Genomic DNA, 21,627 nt, shown 5'->3' with positions numbered 1-21,627 from the left:
AGCCTCCTTTGATTTTTTTTCTTTTTTAAATATTTCCCAAATGATGTTTAACAGAGCAAGGAAATTTTCACAGTATGTCTGATAATATTTTTTCTTTTGGAGAAAGTCTGATTTTTTATTTATTGATTTTTTTTTTTTTTTTGCTAGAATAAAACCAGTTTTTCATTAAAAAAAAAAAATTTTAAGGTCAAAATTATTAGCCCCTCTAAGATATATATTTACCGATACAGAACAAACAGTTGTTATACAATAACTTGCCTAATTACCCTAACCTAGTTAACCTAATTAATCTAACTAAGCTGTTAAATGTCACTTTAAGCTGTATAGAATTGTCTTGAAAAAGATCTAAAACTGAAACTGGTAGAGTGCAACAATTCTGGTGATTTCATTGGGACAACTTAATCTTTTATGTTCAATCCACATAAATTTGCTAAAAGTGTTAAGTTAACCTAAATGATTTGTGTTGGGACAACACACATGAAATTTGTGGAACCCTACATTTTTTACAGTGTGTATAGTTCGACCGACAGTGACCCCAACCCATAATTGCTCTTGTTCTGATTAGGATAATCAGAGAGAATGTCGGCATGTGCAAAACATGTGGCTCAATGACAAAATCATGCAAGTTATAAACACAGAAGATGACAAATTATCCTCGCACTGTACTTGCATCAGTGCCTATTTGTAGTCAACATTTCCCTCTGAATGAACAGATTAAAGCATATGGATGAGTCTTTCCGAATTGAGTGCAGTGTGTGATACCAAACAATTTTTCAGAATTTCCCAAAGTGTCTTCAGTTGTATTTTTCAAAATCTTTCATTATAAAGGGCCCTTTGTAGTAGTAGCAGTTTAATCACTTCGGTTTGGAATGACACCAATATGATTTTTTTTTTCACTTTGAAGTGCCCTTCAGAGGGCGATATATCTAGTTTTGAACGCATCGTCTGATTGGCTACTGCATGCAAAAGCTCAACAGAAAGGAGTCTGATTTGTCACAGCGCTGCGGAAAATGACTCTTCATCCATTTGCAAATTGTATTTTAATCGCGACAGCTGTAGTGGTTTAAATGTAAGATACTTTTTTTTTGCCCCATTTCTTTTTTCTTTTCATTTTAGTGCCTTTTTGACAAACTGTCATGGGCTATCTTGATTAGCCTATACTCACAAAGATTTCATATTCAGGCATCAGCAAATTCTTCTAATGTCAGTCATAAATCTGCTTGTCTAAAGATAGTGACCAAAGGTGTAAACTCGTGAAATAAGTTCTGGACTGCTGCATTGGGTGTGTCCTACTGAACTCTGGGCCTCTCTTTGTTTGAAACAAAAGGCTTTGGCCGCTCATTTCCAGCAATATGTGAATAAAGTAGATTAACTGCGTGGATGCATTCATTATGAGTCAGTGATATAATCATTCATACATTCATAAAAAATAACATTTACATCAGCTGGACAGAAAAAAAAAGCCTCAAATCTCATTCAGCCTGTTGACTAAACAGTTTTGCTCTCCACCTCGAAGCGTGTTTTTTGTGACCTTACATTTTTCCTCCAATCGCTTTTCTTAGGATTAACTAATGTTCCTGGGAGGAGGGATGATGTAAGGACATTTTTGGGTGGGTAACACATTTTCAGATACTCCTCTTTGAACAGGATCGTTAAAGACAGGAGAAGAGAAACAAGACATATAAGCTTGAAAGGATATTGTGAGGCTGCATTCAAGGGGGAAACATTTTTAAAAATGAAACCAAAGACTTCTGTATCAGTGGTGAGTAAATACTTTTAGTTTTGTGTATTTTGATTGTAACTTTAACAATCTGATTGTAATGCAATAATATACACATTTTGTAAAGCTGCTTTGAAACAATACTGTAAATAGTATACTCACAAAAAACTTGAAATTAATTTTAGATCATAAATAGCCTAGATAATGCTTAAAATAAACAAATGAATGAATAAATAATTAAATAAATAAACCATGCTAAATATATTATAAGAAACATTCAAGCTCGCCCAAAGTAATTGGTCTTTTTAAAATTTTAATAAGCTTAAACAAATAACATATGCAAAAATACAAGGAAATGCAGGATATTACATACATAGTGACACCATAATTTGATCCATTAGTCAAAGGAGAGGTGTTCAGTTGTGGTGTAAAAGGTTTTTAAAAAGTTTATTTCATGCACTTACATATTTTCTATTATTCATTAATATATTTATATACATGATTTATTCTGACCTGTACTTTTTAATATATAGGCTACAAGAATGATTATTCTAAACTGTATTTTAAATTTGTAAAAACATTTTGCTGACAAATGATCAAAACGTGGTGATTTGATATTGGCAAAGTGTGCATTTAAAATCAAATATTCTTGTTCTAAATTAATATAGCCTACCTGACAAGAATTTTGGTATAGTGGATGTTCTTAGAATGCCTAAATCATATGCATAATTGTTTTTCAATACTTATTTATTTATTTGCTTATAGCTTTCTTAAAGGAATAGTTCACCAACAAATTAACATTTACTTACAGTTTATTAAGTTCATTTATTTCCTTGCACAATACCCCATAATGACAATGTAAAAAAATAATTTGAAATTGTTGCAAATTAATTAAAAATAAAAAATCTGAAAAAAAATTCTCATAGGTGGGTTGCGGCTGGAAGGGCATCTGCTGCTTAAAACAAATGCTGGATAAGTTGGCGGTTCATTCCGCTGTGGCGACCCCGGATTAATAAAGGGACTAAGCCAAAAAGAAAATGAATGAATGAATGAAACCTGAAAAGCACATGTACATACGCATTCACAGCCTTTGCTCAATACAAAAAAAATAATAAAAATGTAGAAAAAGTGAAGCGCTATCAATACTTTCCGAATGCACTGCTTGAAAATATATAAAGCCACGGTCTTTAACCCTACTTTATCATAATAAAGTTTACTTGATCATATAATGTACCATTGTAAAATCAGAGAAAACCATGGTATGTTAAATGTATGGCTACATCGAAAAAAACTATAGCCTATATATATATATTGTTTTTAATGCAATCACAGGGACTTATTTAGATATTTTTCTTTGGTTAATATATCTTTTTTAGTACATGGTACTTGTAGATGAGGAATGAATAGCGAGCAGACAGTGTACTGCTGACCTCATATAATAAGTGAAGAGTCTGATAATAATGCATATCTCAGTGCTGAGAGCAGATCAGCCAGTGTGTGAGAAGGCTCCGCCCTCGCCAGCTCTCCGGCCCGCCCCGCTCCGCTCTGCTTCACACACAGTCCCGCACAGCTGCACAGATCAAGTGTACGAGAAGCGCTCTTCATCTGACCTGCGCTCCGGGCACTTTTACCTTCATTTGATATCGGAATACTTCTAGAGGAACATTCGCGGGAGGGGATAAAAACATAGTTTCCATAGGAATAGGGATTTCCGAGAACTTTTCCGACCCGAAGAAACATCTAGTTTGGATTAGTACTGCGGTCAAGCTAATTACTGGAGCGAGTTTTCGGACTTCATAATGAGCGCAGTTGCGGCCACTGAGGGCCTGTTCTTCTCTGCTTTACAGCCCAACACCTCGGTCACCACATATGCGATCCCGACGGATGATCACCGCAGGAGGGATCAACTGTCTAAAGTGAGACGCGTCCAGCAGCAGGTCCAGCAGCGCATGGCGGAGAAATCCACATCCTCATCCCGACTTAACGCCTCCACAGGTGAGGACACAACCTGTTGATGATCCGCTGCGAGCATCATGAGCACCTGTGCTATTATTCTGAAGTCTGTCACAGCTATATAAACACGAGTTTGCGGTAAACTTTTAAATGTTGATTAAATTATAAGCCTATTTATGATATTAGGCTGTTCTTGTTTTAAGTGCACCTGCCAAAACAGGAGGCTACACTGGGAAATTTAGCTAAAAGTTTACAGTATGGTTTTAGTTGTTGACATTGCATTAGCTAACATGAACTAACAGTGAAAACACAGCATTTATGTTTTAATCCAAACACGTTGCTTGTATTAAAATACATTAAAAAAACATTTTAGCATTGCTTTAATTTTAAGTAACCATTCATAGCATTTGCTAAATACTTATCCAGCCTGATCTCACGAAGTTAGTAACTGTTAGTGTTTATTGGCACTTAAACAGAATGATCTTCATTTACATCTCTAATCCTACCAATACCTAAACCCCATTACTTATAAGTAGCTAAATAGTAGTTTATTGAGCGGAAAGTTTTAACTTGTTGTTGTTTTTTAATAGCGTAAATTTTACGTTAAAATAGTTTGACCAAAACCATATGCATTAATGCAATACAAACAGTAACAATGATTTCATTAACACCAATAATTATAATTTAAAAGGTTTATAAACGTAATAGCATAAAAATATTGCTTATTATTAGTTCATGTTATGGATTAATAAATGGTAATAATTACTGTAAAGTGTTGGTTATTCTTTAGAATAATGCATTGCATTGTTTTAAAGTTGAAGGAAATGTCCATAATGTATTTGTCATTTTCTGATGTTTTTTAATCGAATTAAATGGTCTGCTATTTTGTAATAAATCAGTATTAGAAATATTGTGGCTCATCAAATATGCAAATACACAACAGCATATGCAGAATAGGATTATATATATTTTTAAAATGCAAGGTAAGAAATAGTCAGAAATGAATTGACAAATGTCCAGAAAAGTTGAACTACTGAACACAATAGCTCTGGGTGACACTGATAGGATTTGTTTTGCATTAGTATGCAAATATCTGTTTAGTCTGTTGGTCACGGTCATTGCTTTTCCTGCAGGTGCTCATACGAGTTCTCCAGCATGCTTGTTTGTAGCTTGAATAATGACATGGACAAAAAATCCATTCATTTAGTTTTGCCTTTAGTTAAGTTCTGATGTGTTGCTGGGAACCCCCTAAAATAGTACAGTGTGTTTTGGAACAACTGATATCCTGATGTTTTCCTGAAAACTAGACAATCACACTGGCCGACAGAATGGATTTAGACTTGTAAACGTTACATAAGCTTGTATGAATGGAAAGTCAACCTATTGTGCTATAATGAAACCTTGACAAGATATATAGTGTCTTTCAAATGCAAATGTGTAAAATGGATCACTCAACACAAGTGATTTAGAGATGTAAGCCATTGTGAGCCACTGTGTGTGTGGATGTTTGTGGAGGAGGAGGAGTTTAGACGACCCGTGGGAAAGGTATCACTTTCCTCTCTGGCTTAGAAACGCAGGTAGAAATTAGGGCAAACCACACTCTCCATCTCCTCAACACTCCACCCCCATGCACGGCCCCATGTAAGTGCTCCTTTCTCCTGAAATATATCTTTACTAATGGCAGAGAGAAATGTAAGTCGGACGGACATTATATGTGCCAAATCACAAAAGAACAAAATAGCATCCTACGAAATCAATATAAAAATATGCATTCTTTGGACAAATGGTTTTATTCAAATTAGGTTATTTCAGAAGTCATGGCAAAGCTTTCATATTTTTGTCACTGAGAATATTTATGCATTGACCTACACATTTTAACAATAACATTAACACAGATCATATTTTAATGTATCTGCTATTTACCAAGAACAGGTATCCTCAAATGCACTAAGCTGGCACACTTACATGTTTAGTTAAGCTAAAAATAATGGGTGGTTGTAAATAAGTTACAATTTGAAAGTTAAAATGTATAGATGTTTTAAGAAATGAATAATTTACCTGTTGGCAGTGTTGACAGTCTGTGTAGTTTGATGTTTGATGTTTGGAGGAAAACAGTTATAAGGAGTTTCGACTGTATTAAATTTAAAAAATCAATATTTATTGAATAAAAAACTTTACTCTAAGTCAGTGGTCGGGAACCTTTTTTCAGCAAAGAGGCATTTTCATTTTTTTGGCAAATCAGGGTTTCCGCGGCGTCTTAAAAAGTCTTAAAATGTCTTAAATCTCAAAAGCAAAATTTTAGGCTTTAAAAAGACTTAAATCTACTGAAATATTGTGTTGTAGGTCTTAAATCTTTTTTTAACAGGTCTTAACTTTCCTTTGTTCATGTATAGCTTCCCAATCTGGCCATTAACACTCATACAATCACCAACAATCCCAATCTCAATAAAATGTTTTTTTTTAAATAGCATTTTTACCTCTGTTTACCATCATTTTTTAATTACATTCCATAACATTTGTTTAAAAGTTTATTTTTATTCATTTATTTACCACATTTATTTACTGCTGAGGATACTGCATACATATATATGTATGTATGTATGTATTACTAATAGAAATAATACAGGTTTAAACGAAACCTTTATTTATGTCCATCACAACTCAAAAATTAACAAATATGAAGCCTCACATGTTGAATAATCGATGAATGATGAAAGGGCAATTTCTAGAATTTTTTTCTTTTCATCATCACCACTCATGAACCCTGTCTGAATTTATCTGCCCGAGGTTACCATAGAAACGTAAGTTGCTTGCCGTTTATTGGTGTCGTGATTCAAGTTAATCCACAGCGCCACACCCTCATTGGTCGAAAGGTCCTTTAATTGTAAACTGAGTTCTCATTCATTTTGCTGTAAAAATTACAATAAAATGAATTGTAATGCTATATTCAATAGGAACCTGATTTCTAGTGACAGTTATCATTTTTTAAACTGTAAAATATTATTGAAGGGAGACAGCTGGAGAGCCACAGATTTCTGGTCAAGTGGCTCGCGAGCCATAGATTCCCTACCCCTGCTCTAAACAGAACAGTTCATAATATAAGGTTTCTTCAGGATGATTTAGTTCTAAATACAGAAGAAGAACCTTTATACGTCCATGGAACCTTTTCATAAAAAAAGATGTTTGCTGCTTGTTCAAAATGAACAATTCCATGCAAATGTCAACCTCACCTTGAAAAATACGACATTTTCTTTTTAGTTAACTCTCTCTAGATTTTTTTGTATTTTACAGTACTGTAAAAATACTCTATGTCTCTGTAAATGTTTTCAAACAATTATATCCAATTTACCAAAGTCACACAAGTAGCAATTTCACATCTGACACATCCATAACATCCATAAGCTTTTTCCTCATAAATGCAAAAATGTAAAATAAAATAAAATCAATCATGTTTGTTCTATAGAGAGCCAACTCTCATCTTTTTGATTAGCATTATTTCATTTGGGTTGTGCACTTTAATTCACAGAATTTCTACAAAGTTTGTTGTATACTGTAAACTCACAGATTTTTTTGATAATATCCATGTTTATTTTGCCTCATTTATAATATAAAAAATGTTCACAGATTGATATTTTTCCTATCCCAGATTTCTGTATTTCTGTGGTTAGTTGTTTTGGAAAATACAAACAGATGTTTCAATATAATGTATACATACGTTCTCTGTGTATTCATGTTTCAAGCTTTTAAAGAAAAGGTCACATCCATGACGCTGGAATTGCTGAAACACTTATTTAAAATGAGCTGAAACAACACAATTTTTGGGATTTTTTAAGACAACTTAACTGATTTTTGTTCAATCCACTTCTCTGCATGTTTTACAGTGTAGCAGAAGTTTTCAAGAGTAATGTTTTTCATAGTATGAAAAAATGTTTCTGTGAAGAATTGTACACTTAAAAATCCTATGGAACCAATTTTTTTTAAATAATGCATCACTGAAAAACCCTATTTGGTTCCTTCTGGCACCTTTAGTTTTACTGTACACACTCTTGTAAATTAATGAGCAAAATGGGCTTGGCAAAAACTAATCTTGATTAATCACATTCAAAATAAAAGTTGTTTTGGCATAATTGAAGTGTGTGTGTACGGTGTATATTTATCTTGTATATATAAATGCAAACATGCATATATATATATATATATATATATATATATATATATATATATATATATATATATATATATATATATATATATATATATATATATATATATATATATATATATATATATATATATATATATATATTTGAGAAAATGTTTTATTTATTTTTAAATAAAATCTTTGTGTATATAATACTAATTATAGAAATTTAAATATCTATAAACAAAATAATACTAATTATAGAAATTTAAATATCTATAAACAAAATTGCTCCGGTTTTCCCACGGTCCAAAGACATGTGGTATAGGTGAATTGAATAAACTATATCATATTTATATATTATATCAAAACAAACTTTTATTTTGGATGTGATTAATCAGGACTATTCTTTGCCCAGCACTAAAGTGAATATAGATTTTATTCAAGGTTATGCAAGTCGATATAATATTTCTCTGCAATTGTGTTTGCAAATTAAAGTCTGATGATTATGAATAGAACAAATGTTGCTAATCAGTAGAACTAGATCAAATCTGGCAGGAAATCTAGCTTTCAAGAAGTCTGTTAGCCAAAAGAATGTTAGGCATTTAAACTTTGACCCTATTGTTGAACCTAATCACAGTAAGTGTATTCCAAAGCTCATATCTGGCCTATGTTAGAGGACACATTTGGACGTGACCTTTTAAATAGAAGATAAAAAGACACAGCTGCTGTTTTTGAGCGTTTATTTCCCAAATACAGAATAAACTGATTACAAATTATTTCTCTGGAGAGATTTTAATTGGTACACATTTGTACATAATTTATGCCTAAAGGGTCATACAGTATTAGTATTTAAAATATAAATCTAAAGGGCACACACAAGTTCCTTTTGAAAATGAGGGTAGAAAATATAAAAGATTTTATTTAAATAGGGGCAGAAAGTTTTTTGTTTTCTCATTTTATTTACACGTACTAAGGTTGTGTATTGTGTAATGTAGTGATGTAGATTTTCCATGAATGTTGCAAAGTTGTTCTTGGAGAATGTACATTATAAAGTTGTATATTCTCCAAGAGCAACTTTGCAATTCTTGGAAAATCTACATCACAACATTGTTATCTGTGAAAACTTGCTTATTGAAGAATGGGTAGAAGAAGGATAAAATACAAAAGAACGAACAATAAAATAGTAATTATATCTGATCATATAGACAGTGCATTCTTTTTAATTTCATGTAATAATCATAATCATAATAATAATAAAAAAATTTATCTGTAATTTGTTTTTCTCATACTCAAATTGCTACAAGGCACAATACTAACAATACAAGGCAAAATACCAACAATAGCAGAAAGAGCACATCAATAAAACGATGCAACAAAACAATAAAATATGAACCATAGGAATAAAAGAAGTTAACAAAAATGATCATCTTAAGTTAAAAGCAATGCTAAAAAGGTGAGTCTTAAGAAGTTTCTTAAAACAGTCAAGTGGCATTTCTAATGCAGATGGGTAGAGCATTCCACAGCTTACGCACACTGTATGAGAAAGCCCTACCACCCATGGTCTTGAGTTTACAGCGTAGATGATACAGGGTAAGTCCCAATGCCGAATGAAGACTGCAGGCTGGAGTGGCGAGAGTAATTGATGTCACTATTATACTGTTGAAGTCAAACTAATTTGCCATCCTGTGAATTTCTTGTGATGTTTAACAGAGCAAGGAATTTTTCACAGTGTGTCTGATAATATTTTTTTCTTCTGGAGAAAGTCTTATGTGTTTTATTTTGGCTCGAATAAAAGCAGTTTTAAATTAAAAAGGTCAATATTGTTAGCCCCTTAAGCTATATATTTTTCAGATTGTTTACAGAACAAACCGTCATTATACATTAATTTGCCTAATTACCCTAACTTGCCTAATTAGTTAAGCCTTTAAATAGCACTTTAAGCTGAATAGTAGTATCTAGAAAAATATCTAATAAAATTATTATTTACTGTCATCATGGCAAAGCTGAAAGAAATCAGGTATTAGTAATAAGTTATTAAAATTATGTTTAGAAATGTGTTAAAATTGGGGGCTAATAATTCAGGTGGGCTAATAATTCTAACTTCAACTCCATACACATTTATAAATCATATTTTAACCAGAATTGTTTGTTTACATATTTTACATGCTCCTTAACAATAAGCTCGGTTTGACCTGATCCGTGACTCATAGTTTTGTCACACCTTCACGTCCTTTGCAGAAGAGTTTCCTGCCATTGGTGCTTTATCAGTAGGCCAGTTCTATTTTTGCTTATGGGAGACTTGAATGGAAGGATGTGTGGTGTCAAAGTCTTTTCAGAGAAAAATTACCCTCATGGAACAGTTGCGTTTTTTTTAAGCCACATTCGTTCGCGTATAGAAGACAGCAGCCGCTTTGCAATTATCCCAAAAATGTGTCACCCTGTGCACGCTATTTATTTGTCATCAAGATTTATGCCCTGTTTTTCAGACTTTCTAACCAAGTTGCCATGGAATGTAGGGATCGCTTGGGTTTTAATCATCGTCAGACTCGTTCTGGTGATTTATTGAGCATGTGCAACAAGAAGCTCACACTTGATCACTAACAGCAGCAAGTTTAGTTAGTAGTTGTTGTGCATGGGTTTATAACGGAACATATTTACACTCAGCCACTCACACCACTTGTAAACATTGTGGTCAAATGACATTTCATTTTTTAATTTAGTTTAATTACATTTTTTACTTGTTAAAACATTTCTTTTTCATCTCTAGCCTGCGTTTACCAGTTACAATATTTAAGAAGTTATTTAAAGGGGTGGTCCAGAGTGTAATTTTAAGGCTTGGTTGTGTTTATAAGATGCAAAGCAATGTGTGCTTATGCTTCATTTGTAGAAAATCAGGTTATTGTTTCATCTTATTTTGATTATTCTACTCAGCTAACATGAAAACGGCAGTCATTTTTCATAGTTTCTCCAAAAGCCCGCCCTCAAGAGGCTCTGATTGCTCAGCTAACATAATGGCCTGTGAATCACGGATCGGTTCCACGTCACAAGAAAAAGCATGTGCTTTTGCACTGTGTAAATACTGTCAGTTAGAGCAGCAGTATCTGCATAGAGAGACACTGCAGTGCTGCTAAAGATTATAGATGTTTACTTTGGTTTGACTGATAAATATGAATTTGTAGCTAAAATGTTAGCAGTGGTAAACAGTACTTCCCATTGTTTACATCCTTGTTTACGTCTTTGCTACAACATACTGTTACTGCTAGAAACTATGCATGTAATAGATCAATTTTAACAATTAAAATACTTACAGGTTGTAGCTCACAACCTACAGCTTTGTCAGTTGGAGGAGTTTTTAGCAGAATTCAGCATTGAACTAGGAGTGATTTTGGAAGCTGTCCTTTGACAAATGCCTGCTATATATTTTTTATAATTCGCTGGAACATAATTCAAATTAAACTGTAAGCACTTCTCTCTTTGTTTCGTGTCCATTGGAAGCTCAAATACAGAAACAGAACAAACTCTGTGGAAATAACAATGTTTGGATGGCATTTTAGCCTTCTCTGCTATAAGGTTACATCACCTCTGGCCACGCCTCTTTGCTGCTGGTTTTGCTGCTGGTTTATGATCTCATTAAGCTGAGTGTATTTTTTTTGTAGTCCCCAAACTTTGTTTGCATAGAGATGTTGTTTATGTTCACACAGCTACATTACACATCAACTAAAGTTTATAATATGATATCGTAGTGGAAAACACCTTTAAGGGGTTAGCGTGTACTGTTAATCTACTGAAAAACAGAAGGAGATTAGCATTTTCCACAATTTAAAACAATAATAAATGTCTTTATCATTTTCAGCATCCGCTAGTACTGCTGCATTTATCAATTACATTATTAAAGAAGTTAATTAAGGTGCTGGTATGTACCGTGCTGTACTGTTAATCTGCTGAAAAACAGGAGGAGGAGATGAGCAGAGACATGCAAGTCACTCTGAGGCTCTTTAAAAGAAAACAGATGTTTCAATTTCAGAAGTAATGTTCCCCCAAACACTCTCTTCCACCCAATCTAAAGGAATTTAGCTTGTAATAAACTTATGTATCTGCTGGCTACCAGGGAACCATCTCAATCCAGTGCACTTCAAAGCTCCTAAATCGTTTAAAAAATGCTGACTTTTTTTTTCTTCTAAATTATAGTTATACTTAATCAAGATAGAGACGGTTATGGTCAGGTCTTGAACCTTTTAGACATTCCTGCCAAGACTTTCATTTGGGCTTTTGTGCTTCCTGTCAGACGTCCGCACACAGATTAGAAACTGGAATTAGCCAGACATTTGTGTGGGAAAATGTTTTATGATGAGACAGCTTAAAGAGAAGGCTGTGATAGTGAAGCATTTTTAAACATTTGATAGGATTATGAACATGCAGATTGTATTATCACATTATTATTGCTCAAATATGAGCTCATCTTACTGAAATGTTGTTTTAATTAGTTTGCAGAATTGAATATAAATATCAAGATAGATAGTTAACGCTCTTTAGCCTAATGGGTTCAGCATTTTGCATGTTTTTCTTTAGAAAAACATTGTAAAGATGTGCCAAAGTCAATAATCTTTTTTTTTTCATTTATTGAGCAACATGTTCTGTCACACTTATATGGAGCTGTAGCTGAAATTCATCTCTCCTCAGGGAGGAGCAATATATGCTTGACCTCATCTTTCAATCATTGCAAAGACCGAATCCACTTTGCTCCTCTCATATGGGCTTGCTGGCAATGGATAGCACGCCTTAGTTTGATGAATGGAGACCGTTTCTGTTTTATGCTGAGGTTTTCTGTCATGCACAGTTCTTATGTTTGTCTATAAGTCGATGTGCAGAGCAAAGAATAAAGGACATAAAGGAAAAGACAACACCGACGTTCCCCTGAAAAACTATTGAAAGTAAGACAATGGACCACCCTATGATGTCATCCTCCTTCCCTTCTGTTTTGTTCGGTTACGGTGTGATTGCTTTAGCAGATTTCCCTTCTTGCCTATCAAATAGCTTCCTCTGAGCATGTTTTTGAATAACTAAAGCTGCTGTACTTTCACAGATCTGATAGGTGTGAACAGTGTTTGCAGTAGATTGGGTTGAGAAGACAAGCACTGATAGAAGAAACCTGATCGCTGAAAATACGTTGAAGCACAAAGTCTGAGAGCTGTATGCCAAATGAGGATCAGGTGACACGCTGGGTCTGGTGTCACTGTTGACCAATCCCATATTTTGGAACAAATCCCATCAAAATGAAAGCAAACTGCCCTGTGAAACATTTCAGGAGACTTCCGCTAATTATTGTTTTATGACTATTTCCACAGGTTTTTTTTTAGAAGTGCACTTGATTTTTATCTTCAAATTATTATTGAATTGTTATTTTTAACCAGTTGGCTCAAATTTTGTTTCACTATAAATTAAACTCATTTTATATGATCCAGGATTGTGTTAATTAGTTTAATCAGATTTAGCAATTGTAAATGTTGACTGGATTAGAAAAAAAGTCAAAAGATGAAAACAAATATTTAAGCACATGATACCGCAAACTGAGATAGGGCTCAGATGCAAAAAAAAAACAAGCCTGACAAAAACCTGATGGTCAAAAAGTTGCAATAAAACATATAATGAAGCAGATATCCAACACAATCTAATGGCAGTTTGTTACTTTTTGATTTAGTGGCTAATTCGAATGAATTCCTACAATCTCATTCGTTCATTTAGTAGAATTTGCTGATCCCCCAATGATGGTTGTGTTTAGGGGCGGAATTGGGTGCCACGTCTCCTTTTTAAAATTGCACATTTTTGCATGTCTGAACTTGTATGAATTTGTACAAATTAGCCACTAAATTGACAAAACGTAAAATAGCTACTTTTCCTCATAAGATCAGACTCTGATGTATGTATGTATGTATGTATGTATGTATGTATGTATGTGTGTGCGTGCGTGCGTGTGTGCGTGCGTGCGTGTGTGCGTACGTGCATTCGTGCGTGTGTGTTGTGATGTTTGATTAGTTGATTTGAAAGTAACCTTCAAGGTTTATCCAAAAATTTAAATTCTGTTAAAATCACCTCATGTTGTTCTAATCCTTAAAGAGCTTCATTCATCTTCAGAACACAAATTCAGATATTTTACATGAAATCCAAGACCGTTCTCATCCTTAATATGAAATGGAGGTCAGCTAGTGAGTGCTGTGCAGGTAAACCTTACTCCTCTGACCTCTAAAGGTGCTTTAGTGACAGATGCTAGAGGCCATGGTCTTTAGCCTCCTTGTTAGAGCAACTGACTCCTATGCGGCAGGTCGCCGGTTTGATCCCAGCTCGGAGTGGGTTGGGTGGCGTAGGACCGGCGGAGTTACACATATATAGCAATGATCCTAAGACCAAAAACATTGTCTAAACTAGGCATGGGCCGCTATAAGATTCTGACTGTATGACAACCTTGGATAAAATATCACAGTTTTGCGGTATGCATTTTTTGGTGAGTTATGTCTTTAATTACTGTCACCAAATGTACAGTAACCTTTTCTTTACAAAATATAATATGTTTGTAATGTTTTGATGGTTTAATTACAATTGTAAGTATACTGTAGGTATAGACCGGTATACGATTCTAATTGCATGATAAGCTTGGATAAAAATATCCCTGTTTCATGGTATTGTGATTACTGATCTAAATAGGTTCCTTTTAAATGTCTGGATAATAAACTAAAACTTGTTCCCCTTTGAACAAAATATATTTTATTTTGAGAAACATTTGAAATATTTTGGAGTAGTAAACATGCCAGGCTAAATAATTCAAATGAATCATTGACTTCTGCTGTCTTCATTAGTTTCAAAAACACTGATTTCATTACAATTTAAAACGCCATCTTTGGATATCTGTGGGATATCTGGATACTGTTGTCCTAAAAAACTAAAATAAAAAAATGTTTAAAAAAAATCTTACACATACCTGTACCTTAGAAACGGTACAGCAGAACATTTTGGCAGTTTTAAAACCTTGACTTTTCCAAACCATGTTATACCTTGAAAACGGTTATCATCCTATGCCTAGTTTAAACATGCCAGGTGATTCAACTGTACTCAAATCTCCAGTAACACATTTGGGCACTAAGAAAACTTTCAGAAATCCAGAGAAATGAGAAATGTCTTCCTCATCAAATCAGGATGTATTTTACTAAAGTCAATATGATGCTTGTGTGTATATATTGTAAATATTTAGTTAAATAGTAAAAGTTAAATAAAAAAAATCTGATTTACTCACAGTGTTGTATTGCAATGTTTTGTGTGAAAATAAAATGTTGTTTTGTCTTAGTGTTTTTGCTATACTATTAAAGTCACTTTTTCTTCAAAAGAAAATGATAACGCAAAAAGTTTTGGGGATAAAGACAAAAATACACACAATTTTTAAAATATATACAGCGCTCAGCATAATTGAGTACAGCCCATTTTGAAAATGAATATTTTTATCCATTTCTCAGTGAATATAGGCAATGTATATTGGTGCATTTAAATAAAACAGATTTTTTTAAATAATATTTTAGTCACCAAACATATTTAGAAATTGAAAGACAATACAATTACACCCCACAAAATGTCAACAAACTTTTTCTTTTTTTTTTTTTTTTTTTTTTTTTACTTCTCTTGATTTTAAAATTTGTATTTAATATTTTTCTAGAACATATAAATGTGGCTGTACTAGCTTTTGGACCATTATTGTATGTTGTTTTGCTCCAGATTTGGCTTCAGTACTGACTAATCTAATGTATATGCACAAATATAATATTGTATAGCTTCCTATTAAAAATATAAACTTAAAAGAGAGATTCGTGAGGGGTGTGCTTATATATGCTAAGTACTGTACACTTTTAACAATTGGTCAACTTTTTCCCTCCAGAATTTAACGGCCACTCGCCCACTGTAGCATACCAAACCAGAAGCCCTGGATTCAGTTCCAAATCTATGATCTACAATGGCAACAGAACAATGGCGGTAAGTTTAAGCACATTCACAGCATTTTTAACAGATCCTTACCTACTTAAAACAATGAAACTGGAGCTTGTTTTAGGAATGGATTTAGCTTTATAACCTAAGCATAGCTTTGAGCCTCACCTTATCTTCCTTTACTAAGCCTTGAAGCTTTACAAGACAAATCCTTTACAGAAAACAATACATTGTTCATTTCAGTGTACAAGTTTTGTCTGGCTACAGAGCTTAAAAATAGCATTGTTTTATATCATTTTGCACTGATAGCACTCTTCAGAACAGCCTGGTTATTTGTTGGATTGATTGCAAAGTCCACAATCCCTTGACAATGACAGTCTGTGTGGCTGCGCCCTGCACACACAATGATGCGGTATTTTGCATTCTCCTGTGGGAGCCGTGTTTAGAAAGTGAAGTGCAGTTTTAGCGAGCTGCGGAATTGAGCTCAGAGCCCAAAGTGCATCTGAAACATTCCTAACCCGAGACCTCACATGGTGAAACGGAGGCCAAGTTACGCATTCTGTGTGATAACACTGAGCTCACAGTGGTCATCCTGATTTCACCAAGTGGTTGATGTCCTGACCAGGGGGATGTTTGAGCTCAAACCGGTGCACAGCGTTTTGCTACGGTTTCCGGGTTGATTGGGTTGTTTCCAGGAAACCATGTGTAATGGGGTTTGAGAAACCATTTGTTTTGTTTGGTGGGTCTATCAAAAATGTCAGCCCAATCAGCATCATTGTGTATGTAAAGCATGTGGTTTCAAAGACACAGCTTGAACAATGGGTACAAGTAAAGTCTTATTCTGGACGGCAAGAGCAGTGAGTGTAACGTTGTGTGTATTTTGCAGTAATATAAACATTTTTATAAATATACTTATTTCATCTGGCTTTGAAAATTCTTCAGAAAAGAATTATGACCTTCTCAGTTACCAACTCTTACGCCATCAGAAGAGGGTGATCACTTAAACAAAAACATTTTGCAAAGTGAACGCAGCACTGTATTTTGTATGATGTACATGTGACAGCAGTTGTCTCAGCCAATCAGCATTTGTGATGTCATCACATTTAAAACAGCTGTTATTTTTAAGTTTGCTTCTGTGGCTTTATTATAGTGATGGTAATAAAATACATTTAAAATGTATAGTTACTTTATCCTCCTGAGACCCAAATAATTTTTTTGTGCATCCTACATCCTTTGGGTTAAAAAAAATCTACAATTTAGAGTTTTTACATTTTGTTTTTATTTTTAATTTTACCGTATGTCCACTGTAGGGGACCACAGGACCATGTTAGTTCGAAACGACCACCTCTCAGACAACAAAACTGTACAGGATATGGCTGTGAAGGGATATTTTTCCAATATTAATGTAACAAAAACAAAGCAAAAGCCATTTCTTCCTTTTGTATTGAAATTCCTGAAACAGTTTAGTCTGAAAGAGAGCCGAACTCAAAACAACAACAACAACAACTACAAAAAGTTACATAAAGAAGTGATGTTAATCCAAAACAAACTCAACATAAAAGCGATTTAAAACTGATTGTTCATTCTCTAATTGTCTTTAATTCTCTTATTGTCTGATTGTCAGACTCTAATATAGAGTCTCCCTTAACTATCTTACAATAATCCTCTCTGCTTTACTTTACTTCTGCCTTCTACAACATGCAGTCAATAATTACATTAAGATGCTCCTGGTTTCTACTATAGTGGACATTTAAAAAAGGATGATATTTTGAACCACAAACAAGATAACAGCTTTGAAAGCTTAATATATTGTTCTTGACACTTTAATAAACAAATATATATGTTTAATAATAATAGTCAAAAACATTTAAAAAGCTAAATTTTATATACCTCTCACCTTCCCATAAAATGGGCTTTTTAATGTCGGCCATTTTGGATGCAGTGTAAGAAGTAGTTCCTAGCATGCCAGCCAATCAAAAGACATAAAACTAGAAAGCCCAGGATGTCTTCTGAACAGTACAAGAGGTTATAGTAAACCTAAAATATACTATAACCCTACTGAAAAAAACTGCTTAAATCAGCCTAGCATGGTTTTAGCTGGTTGACCAGCCTGGTTTTAGAGGGGGTTTTGGCCATTTCCCGACTGGTGTCCAGCCATTTCCAGCCTGGACTTAGCTGGTCAGGCTGGGAGTTGACCAGCTAAAACCAGCTTGACCAGCCTAGCAAGGCTGGGAGCCCAGCTAAAACCAGCTATGTCCAGTTTAAACAAGGCTGGTCAAGCTAGTTTTAGCTGGATTTAGCTGGTCGATTAAACGATTAGGTTAACTTATTCAATTTGTTTTGGGAAAACATGAAGGATTTGTTTGGAACCCAGCATTTCTTACACTCAAAAAACATATTGGCTGCTTCTTCAAACTACTTATTTATAATGAGCTGAATCAACACAATTCTTAGGGACAATTTAATTGTTTTATGTTTAATCAACTTAAATTTGTAAAAACGACTAAGTCAACAATTAAAATAAGTCGATTTATGTTGGGACAACATGAAGGAATTGCGTGGAACCCTGCGTTTTTACAGTGTACAGTCTATATCACTTGCTTTTTGTAAAATTGCTGTATTCATTTGATTTCTTTTTACCCAGGTGCCCCGACTGTCTCAGTATGCAGGGGATTTTTCCTCTCGCTCTGCAGTGGAAACAGGCACTCGGCACAGGATCAGCCTTGGTGTGCCCATGCCTGCAGTGGTGGGTCGACCATACACGTACCATGATGATGCACATCTGAGTAGCTCTTACAACCAGATGCAAACATCTGAATCGAGGACACTGAGTCGGACTGAGCAGGAGGTGGCAGCGATGGCCGGGCTCACATTGCAGCGCCAACCATCTCCTGTGGGGAACTGGATGCCTAATTATGGCCAAAGCCCTTCACCTAACACCGCACACAGGCAACGCACCCTCAGCGGGACGCTGGCACGGGAGGGTTTTAACACTGGATGGAGAGAGGCAGAGTTGGCTAATCAATATGCATTTAAAGGCCCTTCCCATCGGACCATCAGCCGTATAAACAATCGCCAGGTGCAGCAGCAACAGCATCAGAGGCTGAGCGGCAGTTCAATGCAGTGGCAGCAGATGTCCACTGGGGGCAACAGTCTGATGGGTGCGGGACACTACCAGGGAACCATCAAGAGAGCCGGGTCCGTGCATAGCATGAAAAGCGTGGGTCGTGGTGTGGACGTTTATGATGGATTGGCCGATGGAACTGCAGATGGTCTTGGCGGGTAATGTAATTGATTTATTTTTTTTTTATTGATCAAGTCACTTTGCAGTCAGTTCTAACATACAAAAAAAAAAAGAAAGATGTAAATGTACAAGACATGTGACTGAGGCTGTACCCAAAGTTACATAAGCTAAAAAGGTACATTTAATGTACCTCCATTAAAGCAGCAAATTAGTAACTAAAGTTTACGTATGAGCATGTTTGAGCTTTTTTTTACCTTGAGGTATCACCCCATCAACAAGGCTTGTTCATTTTCTTTTGAGTGTGTAATGTTCTTATATCTTGTTATTTTGACATTAAGAATTTAGGATTATTAAGAGACAAATAAAATACGCATATAATGCAGTGCATGATGACAACAGCAAATAGTTGGTAATATTTCTGTGATTGGAACAAGTTATCTAGAAAAACTTTAGCTTTTTGAACAAAAAGAGATAAATACATAAATTAATAAATTAATTAAAAATTAAAATAAATAAAGAGGAGAAAAATAATGTTGAAAAATACTATTACAGTTTATAATTTGTTTAAATATATTTAAAAATGTAATTTATTACTATCATGGCAATGCTGCATTTTCAGAAGTTAATATTTTAGACTTCAGAAAAAAAACATGAAAAGTAAAGCAATTCATAATCTGTTTTGTAATTTAATATATTCTGAGAACATATTTATTTCTGTGACAGATGCATTTGAAGCAGCCAGTTTACAGTGTCACTTAATTGTTCAGAAAAAATTCAGCAGGCGCACAATGTCATAAGATGTTAATAGTATGTTAAACTTATGTCGTGATGTTGTGTTGTCTTAGCCAGTGTATAAGAACAACATTATTTTCATGTCCAATAATGACATCAAATGACATTTGAAAAAAAAAAAAAACATCATAGTGGTAACGTCCACACAATATCAAGCTGTAACATCATTAGACATTTATATTTGGTTGTTTTTAGGTTGCATTAAAAAAAGTGACCAAAATCCAACGTCTGTCCATCGTTGGAAACTGACGTCGGTCTGATGTTGAGATCTGACGTCAACACTTTTCTTCATTTTCACTCAAAACGCAACTTCCCCTGATGTTGGGGTACAACATCAATCTGACATCATGTTGACGTCCTGTGCCTGCTGAGAATGATGATAGTCAAATTTTATATCGAGGAAACATTTTTTTCTCCTTTTCAGTTTTTAGAACAGTTTCAGTATTCTTTAAATAGAAAGGAACAGCCATTTAAAGCACCAGCATTTATTTAAAGTTGCTTGGTACGTTCCAATTCTCTTTAAAAACTATTGATTTTTTTTTTAAACAAGTCTTATTGTTGCTCAAAAAACGTTGATAAATAAATTAAATGAGGCTTCAAGTGAATATTTATACTTAAAATGTTGTGTTTTGTTTTTATATTTATGCATATTTATTTTAAGTGCATTGTATATTTATATTATGTGTTTGAATAGTTTTTCTTTTTTCTTTTGTAAATGAACAGAATCCATAACCTGGACATGACCACAGCAGTCAGTTACCTCTCTTCTACTGACGTCTCCATGCAGATGTTGGGAGCAGCTTACGTACAGCATCAGTGTTACCACAGCAATGAAGCCAAGACCATGGTAAAAAAAAAAAAAAAAACTAAAAAAAAAAAAAATAAATAAATATATATATATATATATATATATATATATATATATATATATATATATATATATATATATATATATATATATATATATATATATATATATATATACAGTAATATAGTATAGGGGATTAAATATATATTTTTAAATTGTCCTAAGGCAAGCATGGGTGTTGTTTTAGTTTTAGGACAACTTCAAAAAAGGTTTTAAAGCACTTCAATACTGCATACCCTCTAACAATTTTAACTTCATAGTATGGACATCACTTTAAAGACAATAGCCTGTGTTACTCATAATATTTTTTACTGTCCCTGGGCAAGAAGTTTAATATTGTGATACTATCTTTGAAATGGCCACAAATATGTATTTTTCGTTTAACATTTTTCTCATTTTTCAATCAAGAACAAAACAAAGTTAGATCTTTGGTTATAGGGTTTTTTTGAACTGTAGCTCGTGGTCCAGTCTGGGCAGACTGCATTTTGCTGGCTTTGTATAAGGAGACTTTTAGTCCTGGGTAGCAACTGAAATGAGTTTGGACAGGAATAAAGGGCGTAAACACAGGATGTGTTCTTCCTTTCAAAAACAGCCAGATGAAGTGCATCTGACAGGAACAGAATGCATGCCGGGGTCTAAATGACGTGATTTCAAGACTTTGAACTTTACGCTTCGTCTTAAAAACACGAAGCAAATAGAGTGAGAAGCTAAAGCAGCAGCAACCAAAGACAAATGATCAAATACAAATTGTGCAGCAGGAAGCCCAGTCAATTGCTTGTTTATCTGTTGATGGCCATGTAGACAAAATGACCAAAATTGCCCTTAAAGTCTATAAGAATAATTGTTCAGGGACAGAATGAATAATAAAACAATGCTTCACAATAAAAAATGATGTTTGGAAAAAATAAAAAAACATTAAAAAGTAGGATTAGAGTGTATTT

General features: G+C 34.1%; 1 protein-coding gene across 3 annotated transcripts in view; it reads left to right on the top strand.

Annotated features, from left to right (window-relative positions):
- Window positions 1-1,619: 1,619 nt before the first annotated feature.
- pkp3b (plakophilin 3b) overlaps window positions 1,620-21,627 on the top strand; it is a 54,090-nt gene continuing 34,082 nt past the window's right edge. Inside the window, exons 1-5 of one of the 3 annotated variants that reach the window (XM_068222642.1) lie at window positions 1,620-1,762; window positions 3,568-3,715; window positions 15,736-15,830; window positions 18,427-19,064; window positions 20,542-20,665. In XM_068222642.1, coding sequence (XP_068078743.1) covers window positions 1,736-1,762; window positions 3,568-3,715; window positions 15,736-15,830; window positions 18,427-19,064; window positions 20,542-20,665 — 1,032 coding nt within the window. In that variant the 5' untranslated portion in view covers window positions 1,620-1,735. Of the gene's footprint in view, window positions 1,763-3,294; window positions 3,716-15,123; window positions 15,557-15,631; window positions 15,831-18,426; window positions 19,065-20,541; window positions 20,666-21,627 lie in introns of those variants that run through there. The other 2 variants (XM_002662838.6, XM_073908641.1) reach the window with 2 other exon arrangements.

The sequence above is a fragment of the Danio rerio genome, chromosome 7 (genome assembly GCF_049306965.1).
Source record: "Danio rerio strain Tuebingen ecotype United States chromosome 7, GRCz12tu, whole genome shotgun sequence".
NCBI lineage: Eukaryota > Metazoa > Chordata > Actinopteri > Cypriniformes > Danionidae > Danio > Danio rerio.
Note: the sequence above shows the minus strand (reverse complement) of the source record. Positions and strands in the feature narration are given on the sequence as shown.